Here is a 15,544-nt window from a genome sequence, read left to right as displayed (position 1 = left end):
GTGCTAGGTGGTATTCTATCTAGGACCTGTCTAGGTTAGTGCCCCATGAGCGTGTACTATTCCGTTAACCTCACATTTATCTTTGCGTGTTGTCACAACTGATTGTACCCGAGTGCGTTCCCAGTTGAAAAAACTTCGAGTTCGAAACTTCTGGTGAAGAAGAAAACTTATGAACTTGGGGGGCGAACTCCGGTTTGCAAAAGCACTGCAGGCAGGGAGACTTCTGGGTGCCACCACCACTTTAAAAGGTACGTTGGGAAGTTAAGGGTTGGTGATGGGCAACCATGCAAAAAGGGGCACTTTCCTACCCCACGAGGCACAGTCAAGACTGATTTGCATGTGGCTGAGCCGGGAGACGATCCTCCAGGCTTTGTAAGTGCGGTCAGCCATTTTATATATATATATATATATATAGTGGACATCAAGTCAATTGCAAGATCTCCAACTATATATTGTGTTGGACAGGCCACGTGTAAGGCTTGCTCCCTCCCCGCACGACCAGGCCCGAGCCCCGCTCCTCAGGCGTTACACGCAACAACAACCCGTTTCCCGTCTCCTATAGGGCCCCTGCCCCTGAACATCTCCACATCGTGGGCCTGATTCCCTACCGGCTCTCTCGCCCGGCCTGGGCGCCATCTTGGACACGGCACCACGAGGCCGCGTGGCCTCCGATCAACCCTAACCCTGGGCCTGGCCAGGCCCCGACATCCCGGCACCACCCTCCACCCAGGAGGTGAGCGGACTACTTGGCAGGTCAATGGGAGAAAGAGGTGTCGATGGCTCTCCCCCGCCAGGTGCCGATCGCCCCCAGCTCCCCCAGGCGCTGGCTCCACCCCCCTGCTGGGTGTCTGGACTCCCTCATCCCGGACCTCCCGACCTCCCAGTGCGAGGGTCCGGACATCAAAGGGCGCCAGACCTATAACTGGCGCAGCTCCAGAGCAGGAAGGCAGTTGTATCCTGGAGTCGAGAGACGCAGTGAAGAACTCATCCTTGACGGACTACTGGCGCTGCCGTAGCCCTGCCTTGCGAACTACCGACCTGCCTGCTGGCGCTGCCGCGGCTCTCTGCACCCATCTTCATCGGGACCTGCTGGCTCCGCCGCGGACCGTCACTACCTTCAACCATCCCGGGACCTGCTGGCTCCGCCGCGGCCCGATCATCTAGAACGCCGAGCTCGAGGATTGTGAGCTAATTCATCTACAACCACATCCCCCAGAGTGGTAACGAGACTGTCCCGCTACCCCCTTACCCAACCAAGAGACTAGAATAGAGGGGACCCCGGAGTCCAGACCTCCTTGTACCACCTCACCGTACTTAAAGAATTGCTTATAAAGTAACGTTGAACCTTATCCTTGTGTGGTGTACGTCAGTGGGGGGGAAGTTATTGGTCTGTACGATTGCTGGAGACGGATCTCCCCGGAGACCTCTCCCCTTATCCTCGGCCGACCCTCCCGGTCCGTCTAACATATTGGCTGCACCGAAACTGGTCATGTTTGGTGTTTGAATCCTACCCCAAAAATGATTCCAGTGTTGGATACCTAGGGTGGGTTCCCCCTAGGTAGCCACCCTGTATTTCCAGTACCAGCCTTTCAGGGTCTAACAGCAAGCTAGTGATGCTGCAGATCACAGACAACATTCTGCACTCCTGTTGCTGAGACAGGCTTGAGCAGGGGAAGGTAGAACAATAGGTTTCCTGTGACCACCTCTCAGACAGGACTTAGTGTATTGGACTGGGGTGGGGGTGCTTGCCAGCTCCACCAGACTGCTTTAAAGGTCACATTTGGGGCCCTCCTTGCATACTCCAGCTGAAACCAGCTCATGGAGCCGTTGACTCCCGCTCTACTGTGAAACTGGACAAAGGACTTGGGAGTATTGTCCCCTTTGTCCAGCCCCTCCTCTGAAAGTGACCCCTGAATCATCCCAACCCTTTCCTTTGGGTACTTAAGGGCTTACCTGTGGGTGGCTCTTCAGATTCGGCGTGGGACAAAATTCAGATCCAAAACCACTTCAGCGTCTACCATCTGGGCACTTTCTTTGGACTTCGCTTTGAGAACCGGGACTTCATCTGGCAAGAGTACTGCTGCTCCTGGTCTCGTTGTCCTGCCAGTCTTCTGTGGTGTTTGTTCATCCAGGTACTTCTCCAGGACATCAGACACCAAAGGAATCTGCCTTAGAGTGAAGGAGTCACTCCCCTACATCTGTAGGCACTGCAACTACGCTAACCACTCTGCTGCTCCTGACGTCCTTCATACTTCGAAAGGCCCAGCAACACAGATGGTGGTTCTGCCACTCCCTCAAGACCTGCACAGTCTTCTTCCTGAGTTTGAGGCCAGTATCCCAAGTCGGGCTGCTGGATCAGCACCCTTGTGCACTGCGTCGACTTGCCATTGCCAAGGCTTTTGGGCTCTCTCCTCCAGGGATCTTTGGGCTCCAATGAGATCCAGCCTCTAGCATCACTTGCCAAGATCTTCATCCTCCCCGCATCCTCTGCACCATGGGCATGCATCTTTGGTGAGCTGCTCTAGGTCCTCTTGCGACTTCTGTGCCTTCGGCCTGTTGGGTGCTCTGGAGGGTCTTCTTTCGCTCCAGTGGGCTCCCCTGCTTGCTCAGGACCTGCTCTGACTTTCCTGCACTTGATGAGTCCCTTGGACCTTGCTTGCCCGACACTGCGACGTATTTGTTTTCACAGCTTGTTGGTGCTCCCGCCTGACACCGACTCCCCCCCCCCCCCCCCCCCCCCCCATGTTCTCGACTTCCTATGTGGAGCAGCTTGTTACCGGCTCCTGGTCTTCAACAGCATCGCCTGGTCCTCATAGCTGCAGCGACAAGGTCACCGTCAACCCTCCTGCATCTTCCGTCCTTGCTTTCCCCTCGCTCGCTCTATGCCTCTCGCTCGCTCGCTCTATGCCTCTCGCTCGCTCGCTCTATGCCCCTCGCTGGCTCTATGCCCCTCGCTGGCTCTCTGCCCCTCGCTGGCTCTCTCTCTGCCCCTCGCTGGCTCTCTCTCTGCCCCTCGCTGGCTCTCTCTCTGCCCCTCGCTGGCTCTCTCTCTGCCCCTCGCTGGCTCGCTCTCTGCCCCTCGCTGGCTCGCTCTCTGCCCCTCGCTGGCTCGCTCTCTGCCCCTCGCTGGCTCTCTCTCTGCCCCTCGCTGGCTCGCTCTCTGCCCCTCGCTGGCTCGCTCTCTGCCCCTCGCTGGCTCGCTCTCTGCCCCTCGCTGGCTCGCTCTCTGCCCCTCGCTGGCTCGCTCTCTGCCCCTCGCTGGCTCGCTCTCTGCCCCTCGCTGGCTCGCTCTCTGCCCCTCGCTGGCTCGCTCTCTGCCCCTCGCTGGCTCGCTCTCTGCCCCTCGCTGGCTCGCTCTCTGCCCCTCGCTGGCTCGCTCTCTGCCCCTCGCTGGCTCGCTCTCTGCCCCTCGCTGGCTCGCTCTCTGCCCCTCGCTGGCTCGCTCTCTGCCCCTCGCTGGCTCGCTCTCTGCCCCTCGCTGGCTCGCTCTCTGCCCCTCGCTGGCTCGCTCTCTGCCCCTCGCTGGCTCGCTCTCTGCCCCTCGCTGGCTCGCTCTCTGCCCCTCGCTGGCTCGCTCTCTGCCCCTCGCTGGCTCGCTCTCTGCCCCTCGCTGGCTCGCTCTCTGCCCCTCGCTGGCTCGCTCTCTGCCCCTCGCTGGCTCGCTCTCTGCCCCTCGCTGGCTCGCTCTCTGCCCCTCGCTGGCTCGCTCTCTGCCCCTCGCTTGCTCGCTCTCTGCCCCTCGCTTGCTCGCTCTCTGCCCCTCGCTTGCTCGCTCTCTGCCCCTCGCTTGCTCGCTCTCTGCCCCTCGCTTGCTCGCTCTCTGCCCCTCGCTCGCTCTCTGCCCCTCGCTCGCTCTCTGCCCCTCGCTCGCTCTCTGCCCCTCGCTCGCTCTCTGCCCCTCGCTCGCTCTCTGCCCCTCGCTCGCTCTCTGCCCCTCGCTCGCTCTCTGCGCCCCGCGCTCGCTCGCTCTCTGCGCCCCGCGCTCGCTCGCTCTCTGCGCCCCGCGCTCGCTCGCTCTCTGCGCCCTGCGCTCGCCCCGCGCTCGCTCGCTCTCTGCGCCCCGCGCTCGCTCGCTCTCTGCGCCCCGCGCTCGCTCGCTCTCTGCGCCCCGCGCTCGCTCGCTCTCTGCGCCCCGCGCTCGCTCGCTCTCTGCGCCCCGCGCTCGCTCGCTCTCTGCGCCCCGCGCTCTGATCGCCTGCCCGGGCTCTCTGCCCCTCGCTCTGATCGCCTGCCCGGGCTCTCTGCCCCTCGCTCGCAACACCTGTTTTTGTGTGGGTGCTATTTTCTCTTAAAACCGATCCAAAAAAGAGTATGCTACTTGCAGCGGTGAGAAAGGAAGAAAATACTTATTTTCTGGGAAAAGTGCTTTTATTTAAACCGAAGTAGCCCTCCAGGGAATGGCAGCTTTTGGGCTCTCAAAAATATATTTAGATTTTTTTTAATGACCAAAAAAAGGAGGGCTTGGGAGGGGCTATCGCAGGGGTGGGTGGGAGATCAGCAACCGGTGGGAGAGCAATAGATGAAGGGGGATCAATACTCAGACAAAAAAAAAGACAGAGCAACCAAGAAGGAGGAAGCAGTGCACGGGTTGGTGGAGGAGAGTGACGGATTTCGCACTGGGGGTGGGTGCTTGGTAGAATCCATAGTATATGAGGGAGGAAGCAACACAACGTTCTTGGGGAAAAATGTGAGAAGCAGAAGAAAATGTCAGCTGTTCAAAAGGATGGTGAAGAGGCTATGCTCCAGAGGAGAGAAACACAAAAGGAAGTCAAGCCTTTGAATAAGAAGTAAGGAAAGGAGTAGCCAACCAATGGTAGGCAATGGCTGGCTTCTAAGCTTTCTCTACATTTTTGGTATGGTCTTTTTAGTACTAATCAACAAGAGCGGGAGTGAAGAGGTGAAATCAGAAGGTGGACTTGTCCTCCTCTATAAGTCATGAAAAACCAAGAAGAATCCACCTTGAACACGACAAATGATAATATCCTTCCAAAGTATATTTACCACTGTTCATGAAATGTGTGTTCCCTACTAATGTGTAGTGAAACACAATGTGTTGTTCTAATACCCTCACCCACTAAAAGGTCCCTCGGTGGCATGCTTCATCATTGGGTTCTTCCTGCCGCTGGACGTGTCGTACTACGACCAACGAAGACGCGGTAGCACTTAGGAATGAATATAGTATGTGTAATGTGAGAGTGGAGGGTCAGAGTGGAAATAGTGAAGTTAAAAAATACCTGGTTATGTGGAAAACTATTTAATACTCTTTCAAGCTGGTATTGTAAATAAGGGGAGTGGAGGTTGTATGCTGTGATGTGCTACCACCTCTCTAGTCTACATGTTTCGAAGCCATCCCCATGGCTTCTCAGGAGCGAGCGAGCAGCTTTGACGTATGTGTGACTACAAGCGCTCCTCCTCTGCCGTGATAATAGCTCATGGGGCTATTGTGTGGCAATAATAGTATTAAGTTAATCATCAATACCTACCCGGGTACAATATTGAATGCATGTTATTTGTGTGCATTATTCCTGCTTGATTGATATATCAGTACACATTATTGTTTTATTCTAAGAGTGGTGTAGGGATCTTTCCTTTGGTCCTGATGAGACTCTAAGGCAGGGGTGTGGAATTTATTAAAATATCTACTTGTCCATGGGGCAGGTTGCTTCATAAATCTACTTGTCCGTAACAAAATCTACTTGTCCCCTTGGTGCCATGTAGTGCTGCCACAAATTATGGCAGCAACCTCATTATATAAGAGCTCTTATATAGCCTCTGATTATGCCAGGGCATATACCATAGTAGTGTTTGAATACTAGTAATCATTTTATGTTGTCGCCTTTCCGCAGATCTACACACTGGGACTGATGATGGTGGTAAGCAGTAGTTCAAGGGTTGGAATGCCCTTTTGTATCTGTGCAAACCTACTAATTTGCATGTTTTAGGGTTTTCAACAAATCTTCTCTAATTTTTCCCATACTGAGAAATGTTGGAAATGTACTCCTGAGAGTGGCAGACGTAAACCTTCTTTCAGAGTTGGGGAAAAAAGTAGTTGGAGGGAAAATGAACTTTAAAACATCCAGATTTTCACATGAGCAAATCAACACATGCATATTTGCTAATGCTAAAATGCACTTCACAAATATTTTGTAGAAGTACAATGTATTGCCCTACTAATGTAAATTCTTGTGAATTTACGAAAGCCATATACCAAAGGTGCACTTTTGCGACTTTCTTTAATAATTGGGCCCCTAATTTGGTCTGGCATTAACTATGACCTTTTGTGTTTTATTAAAATTCCCCCTCTCTCAGAATCGACTGGCTTCACCGTGAATGACCGCATTCTGCTCTTTCACAAGGAGCATATCGGTACACAAAGTAGTTTTGTTGAGTGCCGGTAACTAATGTGATAGTATGTGCTTTTTTGAGACCAAAAACAATTTTTGCGTTTGCCATGGTTTGTTATAATGGTGAGGGCCCAGCAGCTCTCGCATCAATAAGGTTTTACAAAAGCCATGCCAAAACAAGTCACGCATTGCCAAAACTAAAAAGCAGATCGCCAATGTCAGACCTACTGGCTTTGCCAAGGCTTGTTTATTTTTGTTTCCCATATTCTTATTGAAACTGGTTACACAAATTTTCCAATATGAATATTTTTGGGAAATACTAGCATGCATCAACACATTTTACTAAATGATGCTGCAAAGAAATGGTACCAGAAATTTTACAGTAGTTTAGCAAAAATGTTTTTTCCCGATCTTTCGTTTTTTAGGAACATTTTATATTGAAAGCAAAGAAACATTAATCTTGCTTTCAAGCTTCTGCAAATATTTGCATCTAATTAGAGAACATTCTGTGAGCATCATGCAAAGCCTCATGTTGCTAAACTTTGAAACCGTGTGTTTACATTTTCATACTGGAACCACTGTCAGTAGTGCAGTCTGAACGTACATTTACTGGGAGCGCTCACCGTAATAATAAAGGCTTTCAATTAATGAACCATTAATTCAAGTTTGAACAGCATTAACACATGCACACAAATATTAACTTAACTGCAGGCAGTACCCTTCCCTGATCCTTAATGTGGTACTGCAAACTGGCAGCCAAAGGGTTTGCGCTGCAGGGGATTGGGCCTACTTGTCCCAAGGACAAAATACACATTAAAACTTGTTTCCCTTGACCCCAAACAATATGTCCTGGGCGTGGGGCTATAGGAATTCCGCATCCCTGCGCAAGAAGATGGCTTTGAAACATGTAGACTAGAGAGGTGGTAGCCCACCTCCGCATTCAAGCTCCACTCCCTTTTTAGGTCGAGCCTGTCCCATTCCGCAGGAATGGATAGGGCAGAATTTTAGTGGGTAAAATAGGTTCTCAAACCAAGGGCCGGATTTTCAACAGTTCACGTGAGGATTTTCAACAGTTCACGTGAAATCACGTGAACACAAGCACGCGCATTTCCCCACATCAAAGCAATCAGCCACCCTCCCACAGGCTTCCCCAGCGTGCGCAGTGCGCGCTGGCCTCAATTCTCCTCCCCCCTAATTGCTTTCACGGGCACATCAAAAGGATCCTTTCCCGGCCGCTTTGCCTCAGGCATTTCTCCTCCCTTAATTATTCACTGCCCACGGCCGGCTTCACTTTCACGGCTGCCAGGCCGTGTCTCGCATTTCTCCTCCCCCCTCCCCACAGCAATGCCAAGAGCTTGTTATAAGGGGAAATACGCTGTAATGACTTGTTATAAGGGGAAATACGCTGTAATGACTTGTTATAAGGGGAAATACGCTGTAATGACTTGCACATTTGTCTTGGTGTCCCTACTTTCATTGAACGTGCATATTTACGTGTTACGGTTTAAATGTATTTACAATGCATGTTATAAACATGAGCTTTGACATGTGGCACTGTGGCTGGTAGCGGACTCGCCGTGTGTTCCTGTGCTTAGAACGAGGACGCAGCACCGTGGGCAGCGGGCTCCTGCATTTTCCTGCAATACTGTAAAACTACAAATATTATTATCACTTGGCTCGGATGAACTTATTCACTCCGCTTACACAGATTACTTGGAAATACCCCCTGAAACAAAACAAAAGCTCTTTCTAGGATAAAGGAAAACCACTTCCACATGTGGTCCTGATTGCGTAATCCTGAAGTATCATACTTTCCAACACCATTACCCCCCCCCCCCCCCCCCACTACCCCCCCTGGCCATCACGCCCCGACTACACAAGGACATTACGGACTTTTGAGAAATATTACTAACCATTCTTTGTATAACGGACGTGGTACACTGCTAGTCACCACCAGGAAAAGCCTATCACGTCACGTACTTTCGCAATTCGTGCGTCACGAAAGGAAGAAGAACCGGAAACACCGGATGCATCCTGGAAAGAGAAACTGACCCGGGAATTGACGTTTCGTGAAAAAGCAAAACCTTTTTACGAGTCGCACGTCAGTCAGTAAGAGGCGCCTCTCTCCCCCCTCAAAGGCAGCGCAGCAGCTGCTGCCTTCCAGCTGAGGTTTGTCAACACGTCCCCTTGTAGAATCTTGTTCGGAGACATGGTGTTATTGTTACAGACTAGAGGGCGCATGTTTTGCCCTCTAGAATAATTGGGTAACAGTCACGTAAAAATTCAAAGTACTTCATACAACATGTAACATTACCCACAATGGAACATGGCATTTAATCCAGCTGAGTTCTCGCACTCGAGAGCTGCTCCCGCTCTGCCCCTCACCCCCAATCAGCATACTTTTGATCATGAACTCCTCCTTCATTATCGTACTAAAAATCAGACCGCTGAGTTTTCCTGGTATTCTGTCCACACGGACAGTGCTTAATTTGTGAATGGTGGTAGGAAGAAGTGGGAACCGGCACTTATTTTCAACATCCAACTTAGCTCAGCGGGGAGAGAGACAGAAGAGAAAAACATAGAAAGAGAAACTGCAAAAAAAATAAATAAATAAATAAAACAAAAAAATAAACTAGGGTGAAAAAATTACCCCAAGAGATAGACAGTACAGGACTAAAGTTCCATGGGCAGGATAACCGGACTAGGCACCTCTGGCTGTTTGGTATCCCTGCAACACCAGGCTCCAAAGCCTCTACGTTTTTTTCCAACACAAATTAAGCACTGCGGCGATGTCTTCAATTGAGCATTTCCAATCTTATAAAGAGACATTGTTTGCAATCTGAAAGTGTCAGTTTCAGGGAATTTCACTTAGTGAACTTTTAAACAGGTTTGCCATCATTACTCACAGGGGCTATTTGCATAACCAGCATAATCCAAACAGCACAAGAGTTGAAGTTTATAGTTGGGTGGTATTATCAGGTCTGCTGTTCTTGGTGAAGCGGGATGTATAGGTCACAAAAAACTGCAGAATAGATAAATCCATATCGAGACGAGGTGGTGTTATTTGACGAAATATGCGTTAATCCAAATCTCCAATGCAAATATGGGTCAATGAGCCTATAGGAAACGCAGATTAGTGGAGTTACATATACATCCTGATGTACATTTATTGGAACCAGTCCGCACCCACTGCAACTAAGCAATGATCAAGAAGCCACCAGGATATTACTCTGCACATTGGTCACTATCCTGGCTGCAACCTCCTTCAGTGGTGTACCAGGATAGATCTGGTTTTATTTTAAATTATCAGCTCAGACCATTGAAAGTCTGTTTTAGTCCCTGGAATAGGATATTTTTTATTTATAGATCCGTATTTAGGAATAACCATCATAATGTTTATGTTGAGCAATACTTGAACTTAACAGAGCTGGGGACCAACCGAGTGCTTAACATCAGGCGAGAGCCCAGACCTAGGAATCACAATAAGGCAAATAATATCTGGATTCTGTTCAGCAGGATGATAGTGCTCATTGATGACATGGGTCTCCATGAGTTTCCCTCTCAATTGTAAGCTAACATCAGTTACTAAACTAATCTTCTCCTGATGAAGGGTGCATGGATGGAAAAGGCCAGTTTTATGCTCTTTATGTTCGTGCATTACTCTGTTATAACTAGGGCTACCAGTTTTCCGTTTTTACTGATTTTTACAGATAAATGCAGACAGAAAACTATTTTCCTGTCTGTATTTTTAAATTCAGAAAAATAAAGAAAATAGACCTTCTTGGGATGATTTTTCTACTGTCCGTCATGAGTGCCAGTCAGTAGGTGTAGAGACTGAGAGGTAGGTGAGATTAACAAGCATTTGCAATGCAACAGGTCTCGCATTTACGTGAGTTTAAGCTATTGGCATTGTAAATGACAATCCCTTCAATTTATGTTTTCAAAAACAATAATACGCATTGTCTCTTACAATGCCAATAGCTTATACTTGTTTAGGACTTGTTGTGATTGGAAGGCAATCGAGGGAATGCAATGCTGGACTGAAGTGGGCGCAACGTGACAGATGCAGCAAAAAGTTCTGTAATTTGCTGAAGCCAATTCAAAATATGTTCAGAGGTGCACAAGGAAGGGCCATTTGCAGTTTTCGGCAACTAAATATCAGATTAAAGCCAAAAAGGACACCCAACTAAATACTGCATGAGGTAAAGGACACCTGCTGGGGCGGGGTGGGGGTATGACTTCTGTGGGCACCAGGATGATACTCTCTATTTTGTTACTTTAATTCTGATTTCTTAGGCCTTCCATGTATATTTTACTAAGAAGGAGGTACGCAATATTGCTGCGTCCCCTGAGCTGTTTGTAGACACACTGCGCACACGCGCACACACACACACACACACACACACACACACGCACCCTCACACACACACACACGCGCACCCTCACACACGCACCCTCACACACACGCACCCTCACACACACACGCACACACACACGCACCCTCACACACACACGCACCCTCACACGCACACACACCCTCACACACACACACACCCTCACACACACACACACACACCCTCTCACACACACACACACACCCTCACACACACACACACCCTCACACACACACACACACCCTCACACACACACCCGCACCCTCACACACACACACCCACCCTCACACACTGCACCCACCCTCACACACACACGCACCCTCACACACACACGCACCCTCACACACTGCACCCACCCTCACACACTGCACCCACCCTCACACACTGCACCCACCCTCACACACTGCACCCACCCTCACACACTGCACCCACCCTCACACACTGCACCCTCACACACTGCACCCTCACACTACTTTAGGCCACACACAATGCGTACTCACACACTGCGCACTCAAACTACTTTAGGCCAAGCTCGCTGCGCCCTCGCACTACTTTAGGCCACACACACTGCGCCCTCGCACTACTTTATGCCACACACTCTGCACCCTCACACACTCTGCACCCTCACACACTCTGCACCCTCACACACTCTGCACCCTCACACACTCTGCACCCTCACACACTCTGCACCCTCACACACTCTGCACCCTCACACACTCTGCACCCTCACACACACTGCACCCTCACACTACTTAAGGCCACACACTGTGCCATCACACTACTTTAGGCCACACACACTGTGCCCTCACACTACTTTAGGCCACACACACTGTGCCCTCACACTACTTTAGGCCACACACACTGTGCCCTCACACTACGTTAGGCCACACACTCTGCCCCTTCACACACTCTGCCCCTTCACACACTCTGCCCCTTCACACACTCTGCCCCTTCACACACTCTGCCCCTTCACACACTCTGCCCCTTCACACACTCTGCCCCTTCACACACTCTGCCCCTTCACACACTCTGCCCCTTCACACACTCTGCCCCTTCACACACTCTGACCCTTCACACACTCTGCCCCTTCACACACTCTGCCCCTTCACACACACTGCCCCTTCACACACTCTGCCCCTTCACACACTCTGCCCCTTCACACACTCTGCCCCTTCACACACTCTGCCCCTTCACACACTCTGCCCCTTCACACACTCTGCCCCTTCACACACTCTGCCCCTTCACACACTCTGCCCCTTCACACACTCTGCCCCTTCACACACTCTGCCCCTTCACACACTCTGCCCCTTCACACACTCTGCCCCTTCACACACTCTGCCCCTTCACACACTCTGCCCCTTCACACACTCTGCCCCTTCACACACTCTGCCCCTTCACACACTCTGCCCCTTCACACACTCTGCCCCTTCACACACTCTGCCCCTTCACACACTCTGCCCCTTCACACACTCTGCCCCTTCACACACTCTGCCCCTTCACACACTCTGCCCCTTCACACACTCTGCCCCTTCACACACTCTGCCCCTTCACACACTCTGCCCCTTCACACACTCTGCCCCTTCACACACTCTGCCCCTTCACACACTCTGCCCCTTCACACACTCTGCCCCTTCACACACTCTGCCCCTTCACACACTCTGCCCCTTCACACACTCTGCCCCTTCACACACTCTGCCCCTTCACACACTCTGCCCCTTCACACACTCTGCCCCTTCACACACTCTGCCCCTTCACACACTCTGCCCCTTCACACACTCTGCCCCTTCACACACTCTGCCCCTTCACACACTCTGCCCCTTCAATGCAAAATACACTCCAAATACCACTCAGTGCCACATAATTACACACCACATAATTACTCTATCACCCTCATTCTATCTATCTTTCGCCCTCACTCTATCTATCTTTCGCCCTCACTCTATCTATCTTTCGCCCTCACTCTATCTTTCGCCCTCACTCTATCTTTCGCCCTCACTCTATCTTTCGCCCTCACTCTATCTTTCGCCCTCACTCTATCTTTCGCCCTCACTCTATCTTTCGCCCTCACTCTATCTTTCGCCCTCACTCTATCTTTCGCCCTCACTCTATCTTTCGCCCTCACTCTATCTTTCGCCCTCACTCTATCTATCTATCGCCCTCCCTCTATCTATCGCATCACCACAGCATCACTCAGCACCACAGCATCACTCAGCACCACAGCATCACTCAGCACCACAACAGCATCACTCAGCACCACAACAGCATCACCACAACATCACTATGCGCCACCACAGCATCACTGAACGCCACCACAGCATCACTGAACGCCACCACAGCATCACTGAACGCCACCACAGCATCACTGGTCGCCACCACAGCATCACTGGTCGTCACCACAGCATCACTGGTCGTCACCACAGCATCACTGGTCGTCACCACAGCATCACTGGTCGTCACCACAGCATCACTGGTCGTCACCACAGCATCACTGGTCGTCACCACAGCATCACTGGTCGTCACCACAGCATCACTGGTCGTCACCACAGCATCACTGGTCGTCACCACAGCATCACTGGTCGTCACCACAGCATCACTGGTCGTCACCACAGCATCACTGGTCGTCACCACAGCATCACTGGTCGTCACCACAGCATCACTGGTCGTCACCACAGCATCACTGGTCGTCACCACAGCATCACTGGTCGTCACCACAGCATCACTGGTCGTCACCACAGCATCACTGGTCGCCACCACAGCATCACTGAACGCCACCACAGCATCACTGAACGCCACCACAGCATCACTGAACGCCACCACAGCATCACTGAACGCCACCACAGCATCACTGAACGCCACCACAGCATCACTGGTCGCCACCACAGCATCACTGGTCGCCACCACAGCATCACTGGTCGCCACCACAGCATCACTGGTCGCCACCACAGCATCACTGGTCGCCACCACAGCATCACTGGTCGCCACCACAGCATCACTGGTCGCCACCACAGCATCACTGGTCGCCACCACAGCATCACTGGTCGCCACCACAGCATCACTGGTCGCCACCACAGCATCACTGGTCGCCACCACAGCATCACTGGTCGCCACCACAGCATCACTGGTCGCCACCACAGCATCACTGGTCGTCACCACATCATCACTGGTCGCCACCACAGCATCACTGGTCGTCACCACAGCATCAATCTGTGCAACCATTCACCAACAACTGGTTCAAATATGTTCTATCAATGTTTCAAGCTTTATTACAAATGTCACAAAAAGATGTTAATATTTCACTTTTGTTTTTGGATTTTTGTCACAATAAAATACACTGAACATAATCTTCACAAAAGTTATTTTCAAAAGTTTAAGCTATTGCTATTATAAATTACAAGAACTTTTATTTAAGGATTATTAGAAAAAATTAAAAGCCATTGTTTGTAATGTCAATACATCTAAGTCGCGTAAATACAACACATACTGCATTACAAAAGCTATAGGTGTCACATTTGCAAAAGTTATAACTATTGGTATTGTAAATGACAAAGCTATTAATTTCGCTATTTTCAAAACCAACACATAAATAAAAAAATTGTCATTTACAATACTAATAGCTCAAACTTTCCTAATGCGAGAACTAGTGCATTGCAAATGCTTGTTTAACAATACCAGCTAGAAGGAGTATTAAATATTAGTTTTCTACATAGCCAGGTATTTTTTAACTTCACTATTCTCACTCTTACCCTTCAAGGCTCACATTAAACATAGTATATTTACTCCTAAGTGCTCCCGCGTCTGACGTAGCACGCCCCGTCCCGCAGCAGGGGAAGAAGAACCCAATGATGAAGCCTGCCACCAAGGGACCTGTTGGTGGGGGAGGGTTATTTTAACAACACATTGTGTTTCCCTACACATTGGTAAGTGGTTAATATACTTTAGAAGGATATTATCATTTGTTGTGTTCAAGGTGGATTCTTTTTGGTGGATTCTCCGGCAGGAGAGACCTAAAAAGCTGTATTCGTGCTCACCATTTCTCATGATGTTTTTCAAGTATTATTATAATCAAACATAGGTATTATATTTCATACATATTTTATTGTGTTAGTACCTAGCATAACGCTCTTTTTCCTTCCTTCATAGCTTACTGAGAATTCAGTACAATTTTGACCGAAGAGCCAAAAAGCAAACAGCTCATGACTTCTGATCAGGACACTAAAGTTGTGGCTGAACCGCAGGTGCAGCAAGTACTGGACGCAAAAGATAATACCCATACAGTAAGTGCAACATTACTGTTTATTAAAATGTATGCAGGGTTTTGTTTCGAGCCACTGCTTTATTACCTTCATGGCATATGAGCTCTTGTATTAATGATACAGTCAATCTACCTTCATCCTCTTCGTGTTTAGAAATGTAACTTTTTCAAGTTTGGCAATTGTTTGACTTCCTAGAATTACATATACTGGTAAACTTAACAATTGTCTTTATGATCGCCCTGTGTAGGTTCCTTGACCTTTGTTATACAGCAGTAAATACATTATAAATACAAAGCTGCTTAAACTCATTATTTATAATGGATAGTAATGCCTAGAAATTACTTACCTAAACTTTTCTCGGGTGCCGCACTACATCCAGAAACTTATTCTTAGCACTTATTTCCACTGTTGTCACAAGGCCAATCATTGTATGACTGGTGTTCGGAGATCGCCAGATGTGAGGTGCTGACTGCCATATATGAAGAGCCGCTGACATCCGTTTATTTTTTTATGTCTCCTACTATTAAAGTTTTGTCAACTTTTATATAGTGCT

The 15,544-nt window shown here is 49.7% G+C and overlaps 1 protein-coding gene across 2 annotated transcripts in view; it reads left to right on the top strand.

Moving 5' to 3' along the window:
* Nucleotides 1–15,544, top strand: part of LARP4B (La ribonucleoprotein 4B) — a 639,242-nt gene that overhangs the window by 67,697 nt on the left and 556,001 nt on the right. For both annotated transcript variants that reach the window (XM_078663295.1, XM_078663296.1), the window contains one exon: nt 14,879–15,012. In XM_078663295.1, the coding sequence (XP_078519421.1) occupies nt 14,932–15,012 (81 nt within the window). In that variant the 5' untranslated portion in view covers nt 14,879–14,931. The remainder of the gene's footprint in view (nt 1–14,878; nt 15,013–15,544) is intronic.

The sequence above is a fragment of the Lissotriton helveticus genome, chromosome 10 (assembly GCF_964261635.1).
Source record: "Lissotriton helveticus chromosome 10, aLisHel1.1, whole genome shotgun sequence".
Taxonomy (NCBI): Eukaryota; Metazoa; Chordata; class Amphibia; order Caudata; family Salamandridae; genus Lissotriton; species Lissotriton helveticus.
The sequence above is the reverse complement of the archived record's forward strand: the minus strand, read 5'-3'. Positions and strand labels throughout refer to the sequence as shown.